The 13,707-nt window shown below is 44.5% G+C and overlaps 1 protein-coding gene across 7 annotated transcripts in view; it reads left to right on the forward strand.

The window, feature by feature from the left end:
• Window positions 1–13,707, forward strand: part of PLCB4 (phospholipase C beta 4) — a 171,494-nt gene that overhangs the window by 112,763 nt on the left and 45,024 nt on the right. For all 7 annotated transcript variants that reach the window (XM_064709817.1, XM_064709818.1, XM_064709820.1 and 4 more), the window contains 9 exons: window positions 607–707; window positions 1,322–1,379; window positions 6,017–6,125; window positions 7,536–7,746; window positions 8,345–8,438; window positions 9,058–9,137; window positions 9,576–9,660; window positions 11,554–11,644; window positions 12,788–12,883. In XM_064709817.1, the coding sequence (XP_064565887.1) occupies window positions 607–707; window positions 1,322–1,379; window positions 6,017–6,125; window positions 7,536–7,746; window positions 8,345–8,438; window positions 9,058–9,137; window positions 9,576–9,660; window positions 11,554–11,644; window positions 12,788–12,883 (925 nt within the window). The remainder of the gene's footprint in view (window positions 1–606; window positions 708–1,321; window positions 1,380–6,016; window positions 6,126–7,535; window positions 7,747–8,344; window positions 8,439–9,057; window positions 9,138–9,575; window positions 9,661–11,553; window positions 11,645–12,787; window positions 12,884–13,707) is intronic.

A 13,707-nucleotide genomic window follows, 5' to 3' on the forward strand; every position in this document is an offset into this window, starting at 1 on the left:
AAAGCGTGCCTATTGCGTGTGACTTGCTAATCGCTGGAGGTTGTTTACTAGAGCCAAAATGTAATTAAATCTGTATGACACAGAGGTCCTTAAACCTCCTAGAGGAGGCTTCCCTTCTTTGCTGTCGCAAACCACCTTTTGTTCATTTATGCTAAGTATATGAGCACAAAATATGCGTGTAATAGATTGTTTTGTTGAGTTTCTGGGACTCCTCCTGCCCTTGGCTCCCCTCCTCTGCAGAGCTGCTCTCCAGCTCTGTCCCACTTGCAGTGGGAGCCCAGATAGGGGATGGCTTGAACGTTTTGGGTTTGGGTTGGTTTTTGGTTTTTTTTAAGCTTCAGAAGAGAAACAGGTTGTTTTCCAGCTCTCTGTTTATGTAGAATTATTGTTAGCAGTTACTGAGGGTAGAATACAAGCACATCTAACGAATCTACAATAAAAATGAACTCAGAATTACTTTGAGTACAAAAGAAATTGAGTAAATTTGAACTTGGGAAGGAGCTAAACCATTTCTCAGTTGCTTTTTTCTGATATAAGGTATTCTCTTGGGAAAAGAGCACATAAGCTCTCTTGTCTGGGTAAATGTACCTTTGTATTTCATTGCAGAATGATGAAATTGAGCCTGCAGCTTTTACTTATGAGAAATTTTATGAGCTTACCCAAAAGATATGTCCCCGAACTGACATAGAGGACCTCTTTAAGAAGATGTAAGTTCAAATTTCATATAATCTTGCTTTAGAGACATTTTGTGTATTTTTAGTCCATAACTAATAGCGACAGAACACTGTAAAATTTATCTACCCTTGAGTCCTAGTAGCATCAGCAATACTTTAGAACAAGCTCCAGTCTGTGTTTTACCCCTTCCTCCCTTCTCAGACTGTTAATGTAAAAGTTCACTCTGTATTTCAGAGCAACTTTTACATGAGTTAAAGGAGGCACCTGGAACTTTTTTTTTTGCATTGGCTTTACTAACTACTGTAATTTTAACTTGCTCCTTTAGGTAATTAACACAGTATGTGAACTAATTAAATTAAGTAAGAAATTTGAAGTTTGAAAAATTTCTTCACTAAATTTGTTCTCAGCTGGAGGACTTACATGTTGTTTTATGATGTGGTGTTGTTCAGGGATAGGCAGATATGTTGTGGGAGGTACTGATAGACAGTTAGCATGTTTTCTGTGCCTGTTCATGTTGAGAATATGCAGCTACATTCAGGTAGAAAATAGCAGGTGGTTTTTAAGTGTCAGCAATGTCAACATGTAAATCATACCTACTGTAGCATCGTGTACAATAACTCACATTCTCTAATAAATTCCTTTTCAGCAATGGAGACAAAACTGATTATTTAACGGTAGACCAATTAGTGAGCTTTCTAAATGAAGTAAGCTTTTTCATACATTAACTCCCACCCCAGTGTGTCTGCAGTGGCTTGCTCCAGCTCCCCATTGCATGCCCGTGCCCCTGTGTGCTTCTGAGCTGCTGATGCCCCCGGGGCACCTCCAGGGCCCCTGTGCTGCCCTGCTCTCTGCGCCCCGGCCCTGCAGCTGCCCCTGCTGCTTCCCTGTGCCTGCCTGTGTGCTGCTGTGAGTCCTGTGTGGTTTGTGCTGTTTGTGCTGGCATTACACTGAATACACCCAGAATTGCATTGCAGTTATTTCACCTGTAGCCACAGCTAAATCCATCTACTAGTTCTTCTAGAAGAGTAGAAAAACTGAACTAGGTGTTTATAAACAGGGATTTCGTCCTCCTCAGCAGCAGTATTTCAATCTGTTACACAACTAAGAGCTAAGAGGATATTTTAAGAGTTTGTATATGATTTTTAAAATACCATGTGTGCAGAATAGGAGGAAATATTTTTATTGCTGTATTTCCAGAATGCAGTTGTTGGCAGAAGTATTTAGTATTTCTTAAAAGCATCATGAGTGTGTGAAGTAGTTCAATAAACAGTGTGGGCTTGGCTCTTTTCTGTTCCTAAAGCACAGTAAGTTATAGAAAACTGCCTCATTTGCAATTCCAGCAATAAATGCAGTATGTGGATTTGACAAGAGCACACCCATGGAAAGCAAACACATCCCAGTAGGTGTTGTACCAGCAGGTTATTGTCATCCTCAACATGGGAAGCTGCCAGCCTCACTATGTGACATTTTTAGGTGCATTACCAAAAAAAAATCTCTCCATCTAAAATTGTTTCACTAGTTATAGTTCCGTTTTATATATGTTTGTATGTATACATGTTTGTTTATTGGATACTTCAGTCTGAAGATCGAAGCTGTAAGTTGCCTATATATCAAATTTAGAATATAATTTTATTTTTCAGCATAGAACATGTACCTTACGCTTCACTAAACCTGAATTACTTGTAGAAAGGGTATTCAAATTCATCTGAATTACTTGTAGAAAGGGTATTCAAAAAGAAAAGAGAGAGAGAGAAGGATAGCAGCTTGATTACATAATTGGGGTTACATATTTGGGGCCTCAGTTCCTATCTATTGGCAAGGCTTAATCTTACTGCTGTGAGACATCCAACTTTGGATTTTTTAGTGTCACTCTTCATTGTCAGGTAAATTACTGTTTTATCTTCATTTTAAAATCGATCTCTAATTGTTTTCATTTAAAGTGTAGTTCCTTGAAGCCCAAACTTGTGAAGAAAAGCTGCCAGCATTTGTAAGAGCCCCCTACCTCCAGTAACTGATTGAAAAATTAAGATTGAGTTGCTGTGCTCTCAATTCTGTGTATATAGGCAAATATAGGTAGTATTGGGGAAGTGTATAGGTAATATTGGAAAGAAATGCATCTTGTTGACTGCATCCATATTGACAAAATGCATTTTGCAGTTGGAAATCCTGTGGTGGGCCCCTTTGGATCAGGACCAGAGCTGGGATGAATTACTCCAGTGTTTTTTCTAGGGGAGGACATTTATTCTGGTGACTAAAAGTAGTGCCTTTGGTCTGTGTTGGAGGTCTTTTGGCCTCCCAGCAGAGTTTAAAGTTTTGGCCATAATTTGAAAGGCACAAAAGGACCCAGGATGTGCCTCCTGCAGGGATCATTTCTGTCCCTTGGCTGCTGGCCAGCCCTGCAATTAGCAGTGGTGTCTGATGCTGGCAATATCAAAAGGTTATTGCCATTACATAGGAGAGGGGAGTCACTTGGCACAGCAGCTCTTCATGAGACTCTTTAGCTTAAATTATTTTCAAGTAACCTCCAAGGCATGCTGCAGAAGCTGTAAGTGTTATGGGTTTTTGAGAGCACGAGGGTGTGTTACTGGGGATGAGAGGAGAGTGAGCAGCTTTCCTGGAGTTTTTCCAAACTCCTGCCTCTGTGTGACTTTTAAATGCTGCTGGCTGACAGATGATTTAATTGTGCTTCAGCATTAAAGCTTCTGGGAAGTTTTTAGAAACTTAATTGCTGTTATGTACTGAGTATTTTGTATAGATCTCCTGTTTATAAAGTCATATATAGAGGGAGGAAAAAAAAAAGGAAATATAGTAGAAAAGGGACTGAAATCACTACCACTGAGATTTGCTTCTGCAGTTCATTTACAGCAATAAAAATAACAAGGCAAGTAACAGTTTAAATGGAATTTTAATATTTTCAGTAGTCTGACCAATGCTCATCCATTCTTTTGGGAGGGAGGTATGGAGAGATCCTTTTCTATTCCCAATTCCTGGCTTCCTCCCCCCTTCCCAGTCCCTCTTTGCATCCCCCAGCTGTCCATCTCCCCAGAAGGCCCTTCTCTCCAGCCCAGGGCAGTGCTGCTTTCAGGCAGAACTGCTTTGAGCGCCTTTGCAGTGCTGTGTGTCTCAGGCTGTGCCCACTCCCAGGTGCTGGGACAGGCTGGGTGAGCTTTGCTCTCTCTGCAAACCCTCTGGGCACCCTTTCCCCTGTTTTCAGTCAGCTCACCCTCACCTGCCTGGGAGTGCCTGGAGTAGGGGTGCCCAGGGTAACCAGAACAACCAAACACAGCCTTGCTGCACATGCACAATCAGCCCTGGGCTGGGTTATCTTCTGAGATGAAATTTCACCCTTCAACTTTTGGTGAAAACAAAACACAGGCTCCCTGTGCCACCAAGGTTTGGGGTGCAGAATATTTCCCAATGAAGCACTAGAGGACATTATTGCTTTTTAAAGTAGATCTTTATCTGCTGCCAACTCTGTTTTTTAAACAAAGTGAACATAAGGATACCCTTCTGTTCCACTGGAGGATCAATGATGAGCAGTGATCACTGCTATTGGAAGAATATTTTGCTCTCAGCTCCTTCTGATAACTCTGGGACTTTTTCTCAAGAGGAGACGTTTGCTTTACCCCATTTATTTTCTTCTGTTTGCTCATTACTAACTGTAGAAGCAAGTGAGAGGGGAAGAGCCGTTTTCTTGAGTACAGAGCCTTCCCCACTGTTTCTGGCCATTTTCTGAGGTGCTGTATTGTCAGTGGGGTGTAAAGCCTTGTCATTTGTCACCCTGGAGCTGTTGCATGCCATGTTGTGGTATTGGTGTGTCCTGCTTCCATCTGCTCTCTGTGGTGTTTGTGTGAGTGTTCCTGAGCATCCCCACAGCCTGAGGTGTTTGTGTGAGTGTTCCTGAGCATCCCCACAGCCTGTGGTGTTTGTGTGAGTGTTCCTAAGCATCCCCACAGCCTGTGGTGTTTGTGTGAGTGTACTGGGCATCCCCACAGCCTGTGGTGTTTGTGTGAGTGTTCCTGAGCATCCCCACAGCCTGTGGTGTTTGTGTGAGTGTTCCTGAGCATCCCTACAGCCCCTCTGGATAACCCTGCTGTGTTTAGGCGCTGCAGACTGCCAGTGGCATCCCCTGAAACATCCCTCCCTAACTGCATGATTGATTTGGCATTGGTTGTAATTTCTTGGAGTTAATTAAGAACATGCACCAATGGATTGGTTGTAAGAAAAGAAATTGGATTTGATATTACCTTTCTTATGGTAAAAGAAAAATCTTTAAAAACTTTCTACATAAGGAATTACAGCAAATGCTGATAGTGCTGTGTAAGCCATGTCAACACCATCCTGTCACTGCACATTATTGACTGCCAGTATGGGGGTGGCCTCTTACATCTCTGGATTCTGCTGAAACTAAAGCTTGGAAACTGTGCACCTTCTGGGGGACTAGTGTGTTTTCACAGTCATATTTATTTCTTTGTTTTGTTGCATCTGCTTACATGCCACTGTTCTGTTAATTCTGGTTTTCATTTTCTTTTAATGTAGAATCAGGCACACAGTGTGCAGCTCTAATCCAGCATGGAGCAAAAACCAAAGTTACATAGCACACTGCAAAGTGAAAACATACAAATTCTGATTTTTTTTAGTCTATTAGAAATCACTGCTAAATTGTACTTAAACATGACATATATTATGAAATCCTAATATTGTAAAGTATTGTGAATTAAGAGATGATACTGTGAAATTCGTGTGCATATTTACTCCAAGAACCTGTGCTGGTTTTTGAATAGTTAAAACATGATGTTTCCACGATTCACAAATAATCATCCAGTACTTGCACATTTCTAAACTCAAATTTCTAATTCTGTATTTACAGTATACTTTATTTTACCTTTTTGCTTTAGCTGTAGCTATTGTGTAAGACTTGCATTTTTGCAGAGGTGATTACAGTGCCACCAGTCAAGTATTTGCAAAAAAAAAGAAGAGAGAGAGAATTTACAAAGGAACATTCAGCTATTTGTTTTCACCATCTCATTTGCACAGATTCCATGTGCAGTCATTATTTTCATGAATAAGCAAGAGTAAGACCAGTTACATGATTGCATTCAATTTTTCTTTTTAAGAACTATTTATGTGATCAAACTGCCTAGGTTTCTTATGAAAGATAAATTCATTTTCTACCTAATGCTGAAGTTGCTGTTGAGCAATCTGTGAATTATAGGGCTGCTTTTTTTTTCTTTTTTGTTACATGTCCACTTCTTTCTTTCTCATCTGCAGTAATGAAATGCTCTGTGTGGTAGCCATGCACTGTCTTGTTTTGCTGAATTCTCTTGTTTTCTCACCTCAGCATCAGCGAGATCCTCGGCTCAATGAAATTTTGTTTCCCTTCTATGACACGAAAAGAGCAATGCAGATAATTGAGACATACGAGCCAGATGAAGACTTGAAGAGGAAAGGTAAAGGGGGAGGGAGTTCAGAGTTCACTGGGTGTGGGCATTTGGGGAGTTTGTTCTGAAGCATTCAGGCTTTCAAAGGGAGTTTGCCGTGCCTGTGGTGTGGGGACAAGCACTTGTGGAGGGTGCTGGGCCAGGACACTGCTCTGCTGGAAAAACACCTCCCCTTCAAAATCAGATTGGTTTTTGCCCCCTTTTCTTCATACTCAGGATCAGCTGAGAGCACTTGGGTAAAACGTTCTGGAGCAGCTCACCCCTGGCTGACACGAAGCACAGAACATTTAAGCTCCATTAGGGTTTTTTTCAGAAAGTTAGAAGTAGAATGGAAACTGGGATCACTCCACTTCTCTGTGTAAGAGAAAAATAGGCTTAAAGAAAATAAAAATAGGACTGCTGCAACCTTGCCTTAACAATAGCTGAATGTTCATAAACTACTTCAGAGAGAGCAATGCCAAAATTAGTGCCAGGTAACCATTCCCTGCAGCAGCTCTTTGTGAGTAATCCCTTCTTCCCTATCACAGATCATTTTCATTTTTCAGACTCTTAGCCTCTTTAAAACTGATATTGCCATACTAATTATTCCTAATTTGGTTTCATTAAAAATTACCCCTTCATTTATATTTTTTTATACTTTATTATAGGCATAGACCAGCAGACAGATAAGAGAGGTGTTATGAATTCTGTATTCTGAATTCCTGTATGTGCCATGTTCATTGTAGGTTTCTGATTTCATTTACAAAGGTATGAACATGTATTTCAAACAGTAAATGCAGATTTCCCTAATGAGGGTATTGTAGATTTTGTGAATGAAGCTCTGCAGAGTTTCTCAGGTGCATGTCCCTGTGTGTCAGTGGGGAGCTGGGTGACAGTGATGTGGCACAGGGCTGGCTGTGAGAGGGGGCGGGAAGGGGCACAGAACCTGCTCCATGACTGCAGAACTCCCAGAGATCAGAACTGTTGGACTGTTCTGAGGAGATGTCACTGCCTGTTTGCACCTCCTTCTGTGCCTTGGCCCTGCTGCTGCTGAGTGCTGGACTCAGGAGTGGAGCTGGTGGGCACCTGGTTTTAATTTGGGACATAATGGCACATTTGGCACCACGTGCTGGGCAGCCTTGAGCACGGGAAGGGGAGAGCTGAATGCTTGCAGGAAGCTGTGTAAATCTGGAACATAATGGCACATTTTGCAGCCTGGAGCAGATGACCAGGAGAGCTGAATGCTTGCAGGAACCTGTGTAAATCTGGAACATAATGGCACATTTTGCAGCCTGGAGCAGGGGAAGGGGAGAGCTCCTTGCTTGCAGGAACCGGTGTCACTAGCAGGTTCTGGGCTGGATCCGTGCTCTGGGAGGGGGTCTGGGTGCTGTGCACCCTGTGCTGCTGGCAGTGACTCACCATGGCTCCCTGTCCCTGCAGGTGTCATCTCCAGTGATGGCTTCTGCAGGTACCTGATGTCAGATGAGAATGCCCCCGTGTTCCTGGACCGCTTGGAGCTGTACCAGGAGATGGACCATCCTCTGGCTCACTACTTCATCAGCTCCTCCCACAATACCTATCTAACAGGCAGGCAGTTTGGGGGCAAGTCTTCAGTGGAGATGTACAGACAAGTGCTTTTGGCTGGATGCAGGTTGGAAGCAGGACATAATCCATATTTGTGAATCTAATGCTTTAAACTAAAAATACTGTGTAATGTACCTTTGTGTTGCTATCTTGTACAATTGAATGTGTAAATGTGTTGGTGTGGCAAATGAAAACTTGTGTTTGTTTAAGAATCTTATTTTTCTCACAAAAGCATTCCTCCAGGCAGAGGAATGTAGAAATTGGTATAAGGAGAGTTTGTGAGAAAGTTAGCAGAAGTTTGATCTCAGAATGACAGCTGGAGAATTTCAGAGGGCTCTCTGCTTTATAGTGACAAAGTTTATATGTTAATGAGAATCAGGAAGTTTATTATTTCCTGCTTAATTTCTACTAATTGACTTAATAGAATAAGAAGAGTGGCTCAGTGCTAAAGACATTATTGTCCAGATGAGAATGTACTGACTCACACATGCCATATTTATGGTGGTATATCCAGAGTTGCAGAAATAACACATGTACAGCTTAGAAAGAGTTGTGCAATGCCCAAAACTGATTTGCAGCTTACTGTTCTGACCATCACTGCTAAAACATGTCCCAGGTAGCTCACCTGGAATAAAACACCGTGTTTATTTTCCTTGGATCCTCAGGTGTGTAGAGCTGGACTGTTGGGATGGCAAAGGTGAAGACCAGGAGCCCATAATAACCCATGGGAAAGCAATGTGCACAGACATCCTTTTCAAGGTAACACCTCTGCAGCTGGCAGCAAAGCCCAGGGGAGGCCAGGCAAGACAGCCTCCCCTCCTCCCTGGGCTGCTGCTCCTGTGGGATGCACTGATGGGGCAGGGCTTCTGGCCCAGGCTCTGGGGCTCTTTCCTGACCTGCACCACCCACCCTGGGCTCCCTCTGCCTTCCCACAGAGCCTGCAGGGAGCAGGCTGGCTGCTCCTGCCCCACTCCCTCACACCCTGGGGCCCTTTGCACCCCAGAGCAAATACCTTTGTTGTCTGAGGAGTTCCTCACTGTGGAAAGGGCCTGGAGGGGCAGCAGTGGGGCCCTTTGCACCCCAGAGCAAATACCTTTGTTGCCTGAGGAGTTCCTCACTGTGGAAAGGGCCTGGAGGGGCAGGAGTTCCTGTGGGAGTGGGAGTTGCCCACTGATGGCTGTGGGTGGCAGTGCCATCCTGCTGCAGGGGCAGGGAGCCTGTGGGGGCATCAGAACACAGGGGTTTCTGCCTCTCTCTCCATTTGCACATTTAAGACATCCCTGTGTTTCTCAGGGTGGGGTGGATAATAAAAAATCCCTTTGATTATCTGTTTAATTTGATCCATTCTGACTTGTATCCTGTTGCTGCTTTTTTGCAGGATGTAATTCAAGCCATTAAGGAAACAGCATTTGTAACATCAGAGTACCCTGTCATTCTTTCATTTGAAAATCACTGCAGGTATGTAGTGCCCACTGTTAATTTTTAAATTGTGCACTGTCTGAGAGAGATGATATAGTTTAAAATACTATGATATGATACTTGAAAACCGTGGGGGGTATGCAGGGACACTGAATGTCACTTAATATACTCATCAATCTTTATGTAGTTTAATAGTGGCAGTATTTTTATCTGTGATAAAGCTGTGAAATGTATTTGGATGTTCCATTAGCTGTGTGAGATTCAGTTATTCTACTTTTTTAGTCTTGTTAAATTCATCTATGTGAAATAATAGACTTTTATTGGCAGTATAATTACAGTGAAGTAATACTTCTCAGTTGAAACAAAGTGGGCAGTATATAATTTGGGATGTCTCTATTACTTAGCATCATTCTTTTGTGCTGAGGGATAGTGATTTCGCTTTTACATTTAAAAATTACCTGGCATAATCTTTTCCAGCAAATATCAACAGTACAAGATGTCAAAATACTGTGAAGACCTTTTTGGAGATCTCCTGTTGAAGCAGCCTCTAGAAACACATCCAGTATGTTATATTGTGCTAGTCTCTCTATTTTTTGTATTAGTTTTATTTAAAAGAGATGATTTTTCATCCTAAAATATTTTTAGGAAAAATTTTTCACTGGAATGGCTGCCTGGGGAGGTGGTGGGGTCACCATCCCTGGGGGTGTTTAACAAAGCTGAGCCCTCTGTGTTGTGTCCTCCCCTCCTGTGGGTGGGTTCAGTCCCAGCTGCTCACAAACGCTGCAGAGGTGGCAGGAGCAGCTCTTGGCAAAAGCTTGCAGCTGAGAACCTGGCCAGGGCCTGAGGGAGGCAGGCTAGGGGAGATGTGGCACTTGGCTGGAGCACATTTGGTTTGGAGTAAAAGCGAATGTTTGTCCCGAGGGGCATCCAAGTGTGGCCGTGCGTGGGAATGCAGCCCGGCAGAGATGGGCTCTGCAGCACTGACCTCTAGTGGAGTTACACTGCACATCTAGTGGGGTTACATTATACATCTAGGGGAGTTCCACACCGGGAGGAGTGACACATCCCGTGGGGTTCCACACCTAGAGGAGGGACACATGCAGTGCAGTCCCACACCCAGTGCAGTTCCAGCCCCAGCGCTGGCAGGAGCGGGTGTGCTCACCCAGCCTGCCTGGTTGCTGGCCAGGACCCTTGCCCTCCCTCGAGGAGGTTTCCACCCATTCCCCTGGGGCTGGGTTGATATGGTGGTTTTCTATTTGGTTTCAATTCGTGCTGCTTCTCTCTAGCTCAGATTTGGATTAAGGGATCAGAGTGTCTCAATAGTTCTTCTAAGAATTGTCACTATTCATGGAAACACCTTCTGCTCCTGTACCATTTAGGCTTCTCTGGAAACCCCAGCCTGTTATGGTGATAAGAATGCCAGGTTGTGGGTTCAACCTCTGTATGGGCCATTCACTGGAGAGTTGGGCTCAATGATCTTTGTGGGTTCCTTCCAACTCAGAATATCCTATGACTATACCAGCAGCTCCCAGGGTAACATTCCTAGCAAGCTTGAGGTGGGGAGGGTGCTAATCAGCTTACCCAGATCTCTGTTTCTTAGCCTCAGTGATGTGATGGGGCTTAAATCAGAGGATTTCATACTTTTCCTCTTTTCTGAATAGTATTTTTTCTCCTTCCCCAAACTGGAACTTTTATTACTACTTCCTTGTGTGTGTATGTGTATGTCCCCTTTGCCTTCAAGAAGTACTGAATTTGTGACACTGCTGGCAAAATCAGTCCCCATTACCCAGCTGAGGACTGGTAGTTTTCCATGCCCCAGTGCCAGTCCATTTCCAGTCTCCAGGTGGGTTCTGCAGCTCCAGGGGACCAGAGTAGGTGATTTATTTAGAGATCAGATGATAACAGGCTGAGCCAGGGAGGGAGGGAAAGCAGGAATTCCTCTGAGAGGAGTGCAGGTCACAGCCACACCCTCTGCCAGGCAGGAGAGGTGGGAAAACGTTCAGAGCAGTGCAGCTGGGGCTGGCCCAGGCTGGAGAGCTGAGTGCTGGCTTCTCCAGCCCCTTCAGCTGAGCACAGCTTCCCCCAGCACAGGCTGGAGAGCTGAATGCTGGCTTCTCCAGCCCCTTCAGCTGAGCACAGCTTCCCCCAGCACAGGCTGGAGAGCTGAATGCTGGCTTCTCCAGCCCCTTCAGCTGAGCACAGCTTCCCCCAGCACAGGCTGGAGAGCTGAGTGCTGGCTTCTCCAGCCCCTTCAGCCGAGCACGGCTTCCCCCAGCACAGGGGTGGAGGGGAGCAGGCTGTGAGCTGCAGTCACACAGCCTGCTGGGTGTGCCTGAGGTGCCACTGCTCCTTCACTGCCCCTCGGTGTTCCTGCCCTAAAATCCAGGCCCAGACAGGAAAAGGGAGGCCAAAGGGTGTCGTTATTACTGAGCACTTTCTTTGAATTGTTTTACAGCTTGAACAAGGTAAAGCCCTGCCATCTCCCAATGACCTCAAAAGAAAGATTCTCATAAAGAATAAAAGGCTGAAACCTGAAGTAGAAAAGAGTAAGTAACGTTTGTCAAATACTAAATAAACAAAAGTCCAGATCACTGCAAACAGGCTTTGTTACCAAAGTTTCCAGATTGTTTGTACTTCAGTGCTGGGAGAACAGGAACTACACGTAAATAACATTTGGTTTGCCCTTGTGTTTCGTGTGAGTGCCAGTCTAGGCCTTGCTATCAGCATGCTGCACAGCACAGCCAGCCCCAGAAATGTAATCCTGGGTCTTTTATCACACTGCTGCTTGAGCTGAAATATGAGGCAGATAGAATCTCCTGTCAGCTCTGCCAACAGCAGTCTGTTTGCATTGCTGTGTTCTTCCAGGATAAGCATGAAGTGAAATGGAATTTCAAATTGCTCCTCTTGCTGTTGTTGCCAGTTGTGATGTTTATCTTCTTCCAGTAACAATAATGTTGCTGTATTAGTTCCCAGTGTGGCTGCAATGATAAACCCTGCTCCTTCTCCATCCCAAGAGAAACCCCCAGGCATTGCACTGGCTGCAGGCATAGCTGGCTGTGCCCCTCCTGTGTGACTGAATGCCCATGGGAGCACAGCTGGAAACCCATGTGCAGGGATCAAACCCTGAAGGGGCAGCTGCCTGTTTATCCTGTGAGGGAGCAATGTGCTTGCTCCAGAGACCTTTGTAGTCTATGGGAATTTAGAGGAATTTCCTGGATTGTCAAGCAAATTGTATTTAGTGACAGGGAATTTCTTCCCAGCAGGGTGGTTAGACATTGGGGTGGGCTGCCCAGAGAAGTGGGGAGTCCCTGTCCCTGCCGGAGGTTAAGGAAAGGCTGCTGTGGCACTCAGCCACTCTGCCTGACAGAGCTGGTGCTTCAGGCACAGCTTGGATGCAGCCTCAGAGGCCTTTCCCAACCTGATTTTGTGCTCCTGTGAAGTATTTCCCTTCATTTCAGTGAGCTTCGGGCACAGCCCTTACTGCTGGCCACTTTTCAGATCTAACAGCAATCTGTGTTTATTGGTGTTACTTACTCTGTAAAATTTTATTACCAACTGCAAAGCCAGAGGAGTCATTAAACAGAATGATCTGAGGAACAGGGAATCATTTGTGATGGTTCTCTTGTATTTCTTTGTGCTACAGACTGTTCATATCACGACTAATTTAATTTTATTTTTCATATTAACAGAACAGCTTGATGCTCTGAAGAAGATGATGGAGGCTGGGGAAACTGCTGCTCCTGTAAATATCCTGGAGGATGATAATGAAGAGGAAATAGAAAGTGGTGAGGATTTCCTGGAGGAATTTCCTGGAGGCCTGTGGCAGATCCCTGGGCTGGGTGCTCCCTTCCCTCGTGCCCGTGCTCTGTGGCAGCAGCAGCAGCAGCTCTGGGCTCAGTGCAGGGCCATCTGTGCAGACCCCAGCCTGGCAACCTGACAATTTCACCTTCATTCACTGGTCAGAAGCTGTGTTAGAGCACCAACCAAATCAGACTTTCATTCTGAGAGGCAGAGGCTAAGAAGTTGTGATCTTTGCTTTGAGAACACATATTGTCACTGTGTTTAGCACTTGGGTCAGCATCAGAGGGGATTACTGCATTATACTGTATAAGGATGAAATGAGGGGAAGGATTTTTCTTGCCAAACCTCAGTTACCCTCAGTGTAAATGTGCAGCTCTAAGCCAGTGATGTGGCCAGCAGAGAAGAATCCATGTATTCAGGGTGTGATCCACCCTGTGTGTTTAAATGTGCACCTTCAGAAGGTGTAAATCACACCCCACCTGCCAGTGTCTGAGCCCATGGCCTGTGCCCTGTGTCACAGTGAATGTCCCACCTTTAGCCTCCACCTGCTCCTCATTTATTTGACTTTTTCTTTCCCCTTTAGTTTTTAGCTTTCAGTACTGTAGGTTCTAATGGAAATCACCCTAAAAGCAGATGAGAACAATTCCCTGTAGAGGGGCACACAAGGAGCCTGACAATGCTCTCAACCCTGGCCACTGGCATCTTCTTAGGTCTTTATTTAAAGAACTCTGTCATCAGTTCTTGTTATTTCCCAAGGCTAATGGCTTTTGTTTTTACACCTGAGCAAAATACTGATTACTTCAAAAAT

The sequence above is a fragment of the Zonotrichia leucophrys genome, chromosome 3 (genome assembly GCF_028769735.1).
Source record: "Zonotrichia leucophrys gambelii isolate GWCS_2022_RI chromosome 3, RI_Zleu_2.0, whole genome shotgun sequence".
Lineage (NCBI taxonomy): Eukaryota > Metazoa > Chordata > Aves > Passeriformes > Passerellidae > Zonotrichia > Zonotrichia leucophrys.